Source organism: Harpia harpyja, chromosome 1, assembly GCF_026419915.1.
Source record: "Harpia harpyja isolate bHarHar1 chromosome 1, bHarHar1 primary haplotype, whole genome shotgun sequence".
In the NCBI taxonomy this organism is placed as follows: domain Eukaryota; kingdom Metazoa; phylum Chordata; class Aves; order Accipitriformes; family Accipitridae; genus Harpia; species Harpia harpyja.
In genome coordinates this window covers 47,557,233-47,569,962 of record NC_068940.1, presented here as the reverse complement: position 1 = coordinate 47,569,962, position 12,730 = coordinate 47,557,233, and the positions used below count along the sequence as shown (strand labels likewise).

The following is a 12,730-nucleotide window of genomic DNA, read 5'->3' as shown; positions in this document are numbered from 1 at the left end:
TTTGCACGGTCCTAACCAGTGTTTTGTGTAGGCAAAACAGATGTACAACTGATTTCTCCCTCCTCCCAACTTTTCTTCATACTTTTGCATAAGTAATGAGTATAAATATCTAAGTTACTGCATTTTGTTACTGTCTTCAGTGTGTATCTTATAATGAATGGTATACAGCTCGATTAACATGGCAGCTGCTTCCTTTTACTTTTAATGTCAGTGAACAGGCAGCTACAGAAACAATGTTCTGAAGTGTAAATGTATCATGACTATGTATTTATGTATGACGTTCTAAGGCAAGATTTGTATATTTACCTTCATTACAGTTTGGCTGTAGCTGCAATTCCTGAAGGACTCCCAATTGTGGTAACAGTGACATTGGCCCTTGGTGTGATGAGAATGGTGAAGAAACGGGCTATTGTAAAAAAGCTGCCTATTGTTGAAACTTTAGGTATGACTGGACTAACTTAGAGATAGTATTTTGATACAGATGTTAGGAAATCAACACAAATATTGATGACTAATGGTTAAAATAAAGCAGGTATTCTTATTTTGCTAGCAATGTGGTGGTATCTTTAAAACATAATTGAATGCATTTTACACAGTTAGAATTCAGGTATATGTTTTTGTGGGCCCTCGAACTACTTTTATTTCAGTTTTAAAAAACAAAACACCCCAATCTCTCAGTTAATAGCATGCCACACTAGCAGTACTCTAAACTGTGTGAGTGACTGGATGTATGGAGTACTCTTTATACTTGTTTGCTGTGAGATGTTCTTGTTAAATAAGACTTGTAAAATGTTTTTTTAACTAAATTTTTGGTGTAAATTTAGGAATGATATTGACAGTTAGAAAAAAATCCAAATTTGAATATTAGAAAAAGCTTTGTAATCATAATGCAGCATCAGGATGTTATGCTGCTCATATTAAAATAATTTAAAAACATTAAAGCTTAAAAACATTCTGTACGCAGTTTCAGTCATGAAACATGTAAAGCACAGGACATGGAAAAGAAAAAGAAATACTAAGTTAAATAATTCCGCTGCGTTTGAATTTCTTTTTGCGTTTGAAGATTGGACATATTTTTTCCAATGCCTCTAGCAGAGTTTCCTTAGTGTTGCAAGGTTTTTTGTTGCTTTTGCAATTCCTGCTATTGTGTCCAAAAATGTCAAAATACTGCAACACTCTTAGAAAATACAGTTTTCCTGAGTTAAAAAGGCATAGGCATATGTAAATTTCACATTTCTGTAGTCTTTTAAATCTTATTAAAATTTGCAGGTTTAGTAGTAGGTCACACTTCTGTGACAAAAGTGTTGTGGCTAGTGTTAGGTGTTGCACTTCCTGATAAAGAATGACTACTGTAAAGCAGGCTTCTAGCTTTCTTCCTCACCAGGAGTCGCAACTGAGATTTCAGTAATGTAGTTTGAGATACAGTGGAATAAAATGAAGGAGAGGTAGTGAATGGAAGTATTTCAGACGAGTTGTGAATTTGGGATTTTAATTGGGTTTTTTTGATTTATTGGACAAACTTGCAGAGAACCTTGTAGAGCTGTTCATTAATAGCTGAAAATTGGCTGTCTTTGTGAAAAAACAAAATGAGATTTAACAAAGACAGCTGCAGTATTTCTAGAAATTTGCTTGTCTTGAATACTCATTAGTTACATTGTTCTAAACAAGCATTGTCTTATAAATGTTAATTGGTTATTTCAGGTTGTTGCAATGTAATCTGTTCAGATAAAACTGGAACTCTGACAAAGAATGAAATGACTGTTACTCATATTTTTACTTCGGATGGGCAGCATGCTGAGGTATGTTATATAGTGAGACTCTGTTAGACTTTAATTTTCCTTTTTACTTGGTTGTGTGTATTAGCTGAAAGATGCCTGAGTATGCTGCAGGTAAAGCATCAGTTAAGAAAGCGTAAATTTGTTGGACCAAACTCCTGTTCCTCAACTTCCAGCTAATTCTGTTCTTCAGTTCATTTAGTATTGTAGCCTTTGAGCTGTGTTATCCAACACTTCTCTGGTTACAGAAGAATTTTTTGTATGTTAAGTTCTTGGTGGCCATAAGTCACAATAAAAGACAGATGCTGAGATACAGAACAATGACAAGTTGAGAGATTGTGTTTTTCTTCAGTGGACAAAGTTGAGGCTATTTTGCTGTTGCAGGTGCACAAAAATAAAATTTGGATGTTACAAACATTTCAGATAGGGATATCCAGCTTTTGGCTAAAAGACAATTTATTGTGTGAAGCCTTCACACTGAGTATGTGCTGTCATTCTTGCTTTTTCATAATGGATGGAGTTGGAAGTAGGAGCAGGACATGAACAGTGGTTGTTGAGATTGGGGACTAGCTGCAAAGACTGAAGTAAATGCACAAAAGAGAAACAAAAGCAGCAGGAATGGAAAAGCAGCAAGGTGTGGAACTAAATGTGATTTCATGGGAGTGTTTTAAACAAGTTCTTAAATTCTCAAACTCTTCTTGATCAGGGTTTTTTTTCCCCACATTACAGTTAACAGAGGGTCTTCTCATTGACTTTTGTAAGCATAAATACTGGCATTTTTTCTTACTCTTTCCTGTTATTTACCTATGTTTTCTTATATATCTGGGTATTTATTTTTCTCTTCTTAGAATTCTATAGGAATACTGTAATTGTGTTTTCTTTACTACTAGCACAATTTGTTTACATCTGGGTTAAATCAGCTCCTTTTTCCTAATTGAAAGAGAACTTGAAAGGGCTGTAAAATATATTAGCTGTTAATGCTGTAGACATGAAGACTTTTAGGATCCTAGCAGGATGCCTGGTTTTTATGCACTAAAAATACAATTTTACTGTTTTTAACACCTCTCTGAAGTCTTACCTTGAGAGAGGCTGTCCAACTATGATTTTTTTTTCTTCTTCTTCTTACTGGATGAAAGTAGGACTCTGCTCTCTACTTCTATTCCCTTGCAGGGCAGGGGGTATGCATTATTAACCAGGATAAAGACAAATAGGAGGAAAAAATTAGAAAGCAAAAAAAGAAAAAAATAAATCATGCCTAATACTGTAAAGAAACAACATACACTGCATTTATTCTAAGGAAGAAAATTGCTACTATTTTTTTTTTTTTTTTTTAAATAGTCTCTAGTATATTTCATTGAACTCACTTGCCCTCAGGAGTTTTTATTCCTTAATCTAGTACTTGCTACATTACAAGTTGAGTAGGAGAATCCATTCACACTGAGTAAAATCAGTCATTATGAATGGCCTTTTTAAAATTTTCTGTAGTTCATAGTAAAAAGCTGACATTAAAACAGTTTATGAACCTGGTGAACATTACACTGCATACTGCCTTTGGCTGTTTGTCTTGCAGGTTACTGGAGTAGGGTATAACAGGTTTGGAGAAGTGATGCTCGATGGTGAAATTATTCATGGTTATAACAACCCATCCATTAGCAAAATTGTTGAGGTAAGATCTTAGCACAAAGAGGTGAGTTTTGATTGATGACATATAGTGCAAGAGCTTTGTATGGCACTTACTTTGTGTTCTGTTTTCTCCCCTCTTCTTCCTCATATTTTAGGCTGGTTGTGTGTGCAATGATGCTTTAATTAGAAACAACACGTTAATGGGGAAGCCTACAGAAGGGGCTTTAATTGCACTTGCTATGAAGGTGTGTACGTGATGGTGCTTTTTGGTTTCATGGCAGGTGGGAAGTGTGTAGAAATAAGTTGTGGGTTTGGGGTTTTTTTTCTCATTTTCTTCTCCTTTGGGTCTCCTAGATTTATCAGCTGCTCATCTATGTTTCTTATCTGTTGGAAATCTTTGGGCATTCTGAAAGATGTGAGAAAATTATTTAGAACGGAAGTAAAATTTTTATTTTCATCTTTCTGCACTTAATACTGTCCTTTTACCTACCACAAGCTATTTACCTGTTCAATATTGATTGTGCTGTCTCTTTCCCAGTTCTCATCAGAAGCAGTAAGAAGTTAACTGATGTATTGGTGACTGCAGCATTTATAGTGCCCTTTAAGTGCAGGGCATAGGTAGTTTGAGTTGTGGACACTGTGACTAAATGTTTTGGGCTTTTTTTAGAATGCTCTAACACACCCATTACAGCTACTGAGAAATGTGGCAAGGCATCTTAGTGCTTGATGTTTTTCTGTGATGGTGAATAAACTCAATAACACTGAAAGATTAATGTGTTACAGTCTTTCTCTCCCTGTGTAACTGAGGCCTGAGATATCTATCTTCTTGCTGAGACTCATTCCAAGTCTCCAGTCTTTAACTGGAAAGGACCAGAGTGATGTTATTTTGGCAAGAGGCCACAGAAACTGAGAAGAACAGGAGTCTTTCATATCTGTTGCTAGAAAGGGAGGTAGTGAAGTAGTTGTGAAGCTCTACGTGCTAAAAACGGCTTATGGCAGGCTGCTGCTTCTGCATCTTCTTTAATTGTCACTTTCTCTTGGACTGGATTAAGGCTAGAGCATGGAATGCGGCAAGTTGTGTCAGGTGGGGAGGGAACAGTATTTGAAATGAAATGCATTTTGTCTGGAGTCTTCATGGTTAGTTTCAGATTAAATGTTTGGGTGATTCTGATCACTAAAAAAAGGTTATTTCAGATTGGATCATTCAAACCTAAAATCAGTGACTTGTCTTCTCCAGACTTTGCCACAGTTTTGTGTTACAATTTTGTAGGCCCTCCTGGCAGAGAAATTACACAGAAGGTATAAAAAAAAACCAAAACAAAAACATTGGGGTGATGGACTTGTTTTGTCAAACCATGAGCTACATTACTAGCCATTGCAAGATGTGTTTGTGGATGGTCATAATCTACGAAGTATTTTAAGATCCTTGGATCAAAGATAGTATATAGTGTTAAATGGTCTGACTTATGCTGAAGCCTGAAATGAGCTTTTAAGTTCTTTCAGTGCTAGTTTGTCAGAAGTTCATCTAAACTGGAACAGTGTGCTCAAAAGCAACTGTGGAGATGAAACTGTTTTTTTAACTAAGTAATGGTTGTTAACTAATATGTCTCAACAAGTCAACAAATTGCATAGCTGTTTGAAAGGAAAAGGACCTGACGTAGTGGTACTTCTGTTTTATACAGATGGGTTTAGATGGACTTCAGGAAGAGTACATAAGGAAGGCTGAATATCCCTTCAGCTCAGAACAAAAATGGATGGCTGTTAAATGTGTCCACAGAACGCAGCAGGTGAACTTCAATCACTGTTTTCCTTGTGCACTGGCTCTGTAGAACGGTTATCTACCTTGTTTAATATCCTGATTTTCCACTTCAGAAGTTATGGCAGGCTGGTAGTAGTGCACAGTCCTGGGAATATGGTTTGATAATAGGCACAGTTTTAGTTTCAAGCTCTGGAGTGGAGATTAAGAATCACAAGAAATTCTTTCCACAGAAGGCATATGGGGAAATTATTTTAAGTATTTTGATATCTGAGGCTTTGAATGTATCCCTGGCTGTTTTTAGTTCCTTCTTCTCCCTCCTCAAACATCTAAAGCAATTCTGCCAATCTTCTGTTTCAGTGCTACATAGTTACATAATAAATTAAGAGCAAGAAGATGCATTGATGTTCAATAGTAAAATTTATTTTGTTTGAAAACACAAGTTTTCTGGTTTTGGTGCAGAAGCACGTTCCCCAGTGTTGACAGATTTTATTGATGTCAGCAGTGTCCTGGATTATCAATACAAACCATTCTTTAACCTCTTTTTCTATCTTCTGGTGCTTTCACATTCATATTTCATTTAGACCAATCTGAATGTTTTTGTTACAAATATGGACGTAGTCACTGCCAGTCTGATAACTGGAGCCTTCTAGGTAATATATGCAACAACAGACCTTATCTTGGATTTATGGAAAATATCCTAGTACTTCTGACCAAAAAAAGGCTTGCTGACAGTGTCGAAGTATCAGAGTAAAACCTTTGCTTTGGAAACATCATTTTATCTATATGGATAATATGGTTGTACTATGCTTGTCTTTATAAAGAGTGATGAGCAGGAACTGCTATACGACTTTCATCCATATAAGGATTTACTGTGTCTGTGTTTTGGTACCGGCATTTTTAAAAGATTGTTGAAAAATTGGTAACAGTTTTAAAGGGAGCATAAATTATTTGAAGGCTAAGAAAATGCAGTGGGTTTAGAAAATTAGAGCTCTATCAGTTAAGCCTGTCAGAAAGATTGAGGTAACTTGACTACTGTGCATAAATACCTTCACAGGGAGAAAAGACTTATATTAAAAAAGGGCTTTTTAGTTCAACAGGAGAGAAGACAAGAATCAGTGACTGCAAATTGAGCTGAGGCAGCAATTCTTAATGGAAAAGGGGGGAAGGGAAGTGATGAGTTGATTTAGCATTGGAGTTAAGTGTTCAAGGTAGGTGGTGGATTCTCAGTGCCTTGATACCATCAAGGCCAGATGGCTATCTGGAAAATATTAGAGTTGTTAGGCATGGTACAAGGATGCAGGTGATGTTTAATGACTTATGCAGCTGCTCAGATGGTGAGCTAAAGGTCTTTTAGGTCTAATGTTCTGTGTAGGTTTGATTTCTGTCCTTTGCGTGGCCTCTAGCCTATAAACTGTGACCTGCAGTGTCCAATGGGTATGATGTCTACTGAAATGAGATATTGATTATTAGCTTGGCTCTTTTGACATTACCACTCTTGAACATACACTGTGTAGAGATACTCAGAACAACAGACTTTTAGGTTTAGAAGTGTAACTTTGATTTGCATTATGCTCTGAAGACTCTTAAGAAAAGTATGGACATGCCATTCTTAACGTGTGCACATGTATGTACTTTTGTGTGTGTGTGTATTTATGTATACATACACACGTGCACACAAGAATTCTTTCTCCTTTTAGGACAAACCTGAAGTTTGCTTCATGAAAGGTGCTTATGAACAAGTCATTAGGTACTGTACATCATATAACTGTAAGGGGCAGACCCTACCTCTTGTTCAGCAACAGAGAGAGCAATACCAGCAAGAGAAGACATCTATGGGCTCTGCAGGACTTAGGGGTAAGGCTGTTTCAGTGTCTCAAAATAACCTTTTTTTTTTTTTTTTTTTAAATGGCACTGCTTATTGTTTAAAAAAACCAAGAACAACCAAAAACACTAGAAAATTTTTTTTGTTCAGTAAGTGCCACTGGGTTGTTTAGTTTTTCTTTGAAATTGCGGAGTGGAAAAGCAGGTGCTGAATACGTATGCTTGGTAAAAAGACTACTCTTTAGAAGAAAGGTATATATGTAAGTAGGCTATTCTGAACACTCAAGGTAACAGACATTGCTACCAAGGTTTAAAAAAAAAAAAAAAATTTGCAATTCCCACCCTTTGCTTTATGCTGGCCTACTAGTTTAAAACAGTTGTTTTAAATGCTGATGTAAGTGTTCATTTCAAATCTGAACTTACTTTTTTTCTTTGTCTCCTAAAAGTTTTGGCCTTAGCTTCTGGTCCTGAGTTAGGACAACTGACTTTTTTGGGGCTTGTGGGAATAATCGATCCTCCACGGACTGGTGTAAAAGAAGCTGTTACTACACTTATCACATCAGGAGTTGCAATAAAAATGATTACTGGAGATTCACAGGAGACTGCAGTTGCCATTGGTATGCATAGTCCACTTCGTTTCATTTTTCACTTGTTTTCTGTTTCGGCAGTGTCTAGCTAATTGTTGTGAAGCATGGGTATTAAGTCTTTAACATTTGTGAGTTCTGTATTTTGGGTTAACATATGGCACAGTGGGATTAGGAGGAAAAAAAAAAAAACCCAAACCAACACCCTAGCCTGAAGTGATACTTTGGTTTCAGGTTAAACTAGTTTTTCTAATTTGGTTAATGACTTTTACTGTTAGAGACTATGTATTTTCTTACCGTATTTTGTTACAACACGTACTTGATTTCTGATTCTTATACCCCCAACACCACCCTCCGTACCCTCAGCTTTGGATGCCTGTCTTAATGGCAACAGGGAGAAACTAAAATAGCCAGTGACAGCGAATATTTAGGATGGATATGGCACTTTAGTACTAGCCAATACAGTTTTGTCCATATAACTGAGTTTGAAGTTTAAGTTTTATTAATAAAAATTTAAACAAATTACTTCTTTTTACAATATAATACATTAAAGTACAAGTACTTTAGCCAGAATATGAATTCTTTACATACAAGATGATGAACAAAAAGTTGAATGTGCACATAAAAAGTGCACCCCCAAACTAGCAGTACTTTCTCAGAGGGTTTTTTTCCTTATCTCCCCCATGTCGCTTTTCATTTTCTGTCTTGTTATTTTTGAACTGTGAATTCTTTAGAGAGGACTTAGGTCTTGTGTTTATATGGCACCTGACACAATGGAGTACAGACCTTGAGGTCTAAAAAGTCTAAGGAAATAAATATTTGATATCTGATTAGAATAGACCTTGTAGCATGTTTTTGTTACTCAAGAGTTCAGATAATTTACTCCAGTATAATGAACCAATAAGGTGTTAAGATGTTCTGCTGTATGCATTTCAAATCTGAAATGCTGTAGAAAATAGTAGGTTTAAAAAAAATAAAATTGGATACTTAATGTTTTAAAAGGTGAGTTATTATAATACCTTTTTTATTATTTATTTCCAGCTAGTCGACTAGGATTGTATTCCAAAAATTCACAGGCAATCTCTGGAGAAGAAATAGATGATTTGGATATTCAGCAACTTTCCCAAATAACACCAAAGGTTTGTTTTGATATACTACTTACTGAAATGCAGTAAAGGATATTTTTTATATTGAGAAATTTTTTTTCCTGTGGAAAGCTAAAATGTAACTTCTGAGATACAAATAACATGGTTCTAATACAAGTGATATAGTAAATTACCAGAGGCTTTTAGTACAGAAACACAGAAGCTGTCCCAGATCAAACAACTATCTTTTGGTTTGACATATGACCATATGAAAATTTATTTCATAGTGAGTTTATTACTTTTGTCTCTTTTAAGGATTCAATTTGGTTTTCAGCTTTCAATGCCTGTATTGGAACTTCCATTTTGCCATCTTTCACCTTCAGTGAGCATCATCACCTTTTTGTATTGTTAGATTATTTTATTTCTTTGAGTAGCTCAGCTCATATATATAAACTTACAGTTTGCATCTTCAGACAGTCCATTCTTTTGTAATTCATAAAAGGAACTGTCTGTATCTTTAATGATTTTTAATTGATCTGAAGTCACTGGTTGAGAATTTTGGAAGGGTCTATTTTTTGAGTTTCTGCTTAATACTTTTTAGTTATTAGATAACTAAATATATTAGCCAATGTGAGAGTTGTAAATGTGAAGGCATAATCAAATGCAATTGAGGTTCAGGCTTGGCTATATTGCAAAATTTATGCATCAAAATGTTGCTCTGTTTGCAAAAGACTACAAAATTAGACTGCAGCATGCTTGAGTCTGATGTAAGCAAGCCAGAAGCCAGTATTTACAATCAAGAAATGTGCATGTCAGCTTTGTGTCTTTCCTTGGTGACTCACAAAAACAAACTTAGAAAAAAAGAATTGTGTGGCAAATAGTAATTTTTGGTTTATTTGGTAATACTTGTTCTTAAGGGCTGTCCACCTTAAATAACTAAAATAGCTACAAATTTGCTTAGTGCATGTTTGACCTGAGACCCAATTAGTTTTCTAGGTGTTTATTTAAAATCTTACTAGGAATTAATTAAAATCAACCAAGAAGATTGATATCTGTGTACAGTCTAAAGTGGCTGTTGAGAAGTCTAACTTCTTATCCAGTTCCTTAAAAAGGAAAAATAGATGTGAATGTTAACAGTATGGAGTTTATGGAAAACTAAATTCCATGTGCTCAAATTTCAATTTACAGAGAAGACTAGAGAGAAAAAAAAATCTGAAAATTAATAATTCCTTCTAAGTTCGAATGTTTATTAATTAGCTTTAAAACTTTAATCTGTTAATAGTATGGTACATCAACTAGTAAAATTGAAATGTCCTGAATAGCTTGCCACTAGTGCTAACAAAGGAAAAGGACATTAATTGTAGAGTCAGCATGGCAATTGCCTGCATGAATTTAGTCAAGAAGGCCAGCAGCAAGCCATTATAACTCAGTTGCTTCATAATTTCAGAAGGTTTTTAAATTGCATATTCTATCTCAAAATAAGAAGCACTAACTTTGTTTACCAGAACACACTTAGACTCTTTTCTGGAATTAATGATTTCAGTCTATTTAAAACAGCTCACTGGTGCATCAACTTTGGAGCTAACGTGAGTACTGTTGGCCTTTGATAGTATTTTTCTATCCACTAGCTTTATAGAATCCAGTGCAATTCTCTACATTTCTCAAATTTTCACTACTTCTTCATTGTGCTTTTAACAGGTTGCAGTATTTTACAGAGCCAGTCCTCGACATAAATTGAAAATTATAAAGGTACGTCTTACTAGAGGATCAAATGCTGGACTGTTGCTATGGTTACTGTTTGTGGTGCCTTTATTTAAATTATAACATGCTACAGTGCGTCAAGATGAAATCAGAAATGCATTTGGTTTGAAAGTGAAGTGTATTTGAAAATACTACCTAGAAAAATGCATAGTGCCCTCAACGGGTAGGCAGCTGCTGGTAGGCGACATCATGCTTTCCTCTAGGGAGCTGGGGGTTGATTGAGATTTTGTGTCATATTGCAGTTGAATTGACTAGGAACTTGAAAGAACCGTATTTCTGATACTTCTCAGAACAAGATAAAAGGGCATGAATTTCAAGCCATGTCTGAGGTAATGCTTCCATTCCGAAGTTAACAAAAGAAGGTAGCAAAGAGGGACATACTCAGTGTAACAACTGGAACAATCAGAAAAGCAACAATAAGGAGAAGGAAGTCAAACATTGAGACAGTTGGAATATATTGAGAATTATAAGATGGTGATAATGTTAAAATGTAAATACAGTGCATTCTTTCTTTCTCTAGAGTTTTTTACTTTCTCTTAAAGGCAGATTTTATATACCCTACCTTTAAAATTTAGGCTGTCTGAATATATGAACTGAAGTTTAACCTAAAATTCATTAGAATACAAACAGCTGCATTTTCTTTTTTTTTTTTTTTTAAGGAATTCACAGTGGAATTATAAGAAATTGGAGGGGTGATGACACCAACTTTGTATCTAGAATTTTATAGGATGGATTAGTTCAATCCCTGATTTAACCTCTTTTTCCCTTTCTTTAGTCCCTGCAAAATAATGGTGCAGTTGTAGCTATGACAGGAGATGGAGTGAATGATGCTGTTGCTCTGAAGGCTGCAGATATAGGTGTAGCAATGGGACAAACCGGAACAGATGTTTGTAAAGAGGCAGCAGATATGATCCTTGTGGATGATGATTTTCAGACAATAATGTAGGTGGCATTTATGTACATACCTTGTGCTATATAGTCTTGATGAAATGTTGCCTGAGTTAAAAACAGAAGAAATTCCCTGAACTTATAAGTGTAGCAGCTGTTAATGAGTTCTCTGCTAAGTCAGGAGTGTTATCTTTACAGTGATTACCTGTATTATCCTCTTAAAAAAGAGCTGGGAACATAGTACTACAAGGGACAGCTAAGCATTTCTCTCTTTTTATGTATGTTGATATAAGAATGTATTTGCGTATTTAGACCTTTTGCTACTTTGCTCTTGCATATAGATCAGATGTAAGTAACAAAGGAGGTTGTGTATGCATGTGCTAAAAAAACTAACCTGTATTTCTGCTTCCCCAAGTAGAATTATGGTGATAGTATATTTGGAAACATAACTAAGGTGAAATTGAGTCTGTTAGCTGTCAGTATGATTCATCTTCATTTCATTTCTTTCTTCAGAAGCATAAATCTTATGTAAAAATGAGAGAGCATTCCTCTCAAGATTTAAAAACTTTACACAATGCTGTGTTTGTTTTCAACTCTTTTTAAATATGGTGGTGTTTCAGAAAAGGAAAGGAATATAAGCTATTTAAATATTACAGGTGAAAATAAGTTACCACCTTCTGGTAACCAGCTATTTGTTACTTGTTCATTTTTTTTGTTTGGTGTACTTCAGAGAGAGCATAGCTAAACTTACCTTATTTTGAATTTAATCCATCTGACTTTTGAAAGTAGTGGTTGTTGTCTAGCAAGATAGCCTTCGTTTTGAAATTAGGCATCAATCTCAGTACACTTCAGTTTGTCTGAAAGTATGATGCTTAACCCTTGGGAAGAAACAAAATGTAGAAGTACAGTATAAGAAAATCTACCTAGGTAGCAGTATGTCAGAGGATGATCTGAGAGTTAAAAGGTTTCCATACTAATTCAGCAATGTGCTCTTGTGCAAATACAAAAGAGAGAAGGGAATCATTTTAAGATATTCAGAAGAGTACATAGGAAAGACATCTGTGGTAAGTACTTAACTTTACTTGGGCTTGATGAGGCTTTTGCTGGAATGCTTTATCCAGTTTTGCTCGCTTCATCAGGAAAGTTCTCAATAGGAGAGTGAAGAGAGTGGTGAATGCTAGAGGGAAAAAACCCCGTGAGCTTCCATAGTTTTACATGTTTCCCCCATTGCCTTTAATCTTTTTGTCTTAATCGGCATTCCTTTTGTAACTTTTAATTGTTCTTGGCTGTTGGGGGAATGGAAGAAAGAAATCAGTTTTTTTGTAGCAGAGTAGACTTGATTTAGGTATTGGAAAACACTTTCTCACTGCTATAATTGCGATATGATAGGCAAGTTGTGACACATGCTAGAAGTTGAGAAGATGGTCAATCCCT

The 12,730-nt window shown here is 35.4% G+C and overlaps 1 protein-coding gene across 10 annotated transcripts in view; it reads left to right on the top strand.

Annotated features, from left to right (window-relative positions):
* ATP2C1 (ATPase secretory pathway Ca2+ transporting 1) overlaps positions 1–12,730 on the top strand; it is a 52,922-nt gene that overhangs the window by 34,298 nt on the left and 5,894 nt on the right. For 7 of the 10 annotated variants that reach the window (XM_052792337.1, XM_052792254.1, XM_052792299.1 and 4 more), the window contains 10 exons: positions 318–442; positions 1,702–1,799; positions 3,346–3,441; positions 3,554–3,643; positions 5,081–5,185; positions 6,855–7,011; positions 7,425–7,595; positions 8,604–8,701; positions 10,346–10,396; positions 11,184–11,350. In XM_052792337.1, the coding sequence (XP_052648297.1) occupies positions 318–442; positions 1,702–1,799; positions 3,346–3,441; positions 3,554–3,643; positions 5,081–5,185; positions 6,855–7,011; positions 7,425–7,595; positions 8,604–8,701; positions 10,346–10,396; positions 11,184–11,350 (1,158 nt within the window). The remainder of the gene's footprint in view (positions 1–317; positions 443–1,701; positions 1,800–3,345; positions 3,442–3,553; positions 3,644–5,080; positions 5,186–6,854; positions 7,012–7,424; positions 7,596–8,603; positions 8,702–10,345; positions 10,397–11,183; positions 11,351–12,730) is intronic. The other 3 variants (XM_052792308.1, XM_052792316.1, XM_052792326.1) reach the window with 3 other exon arrangements.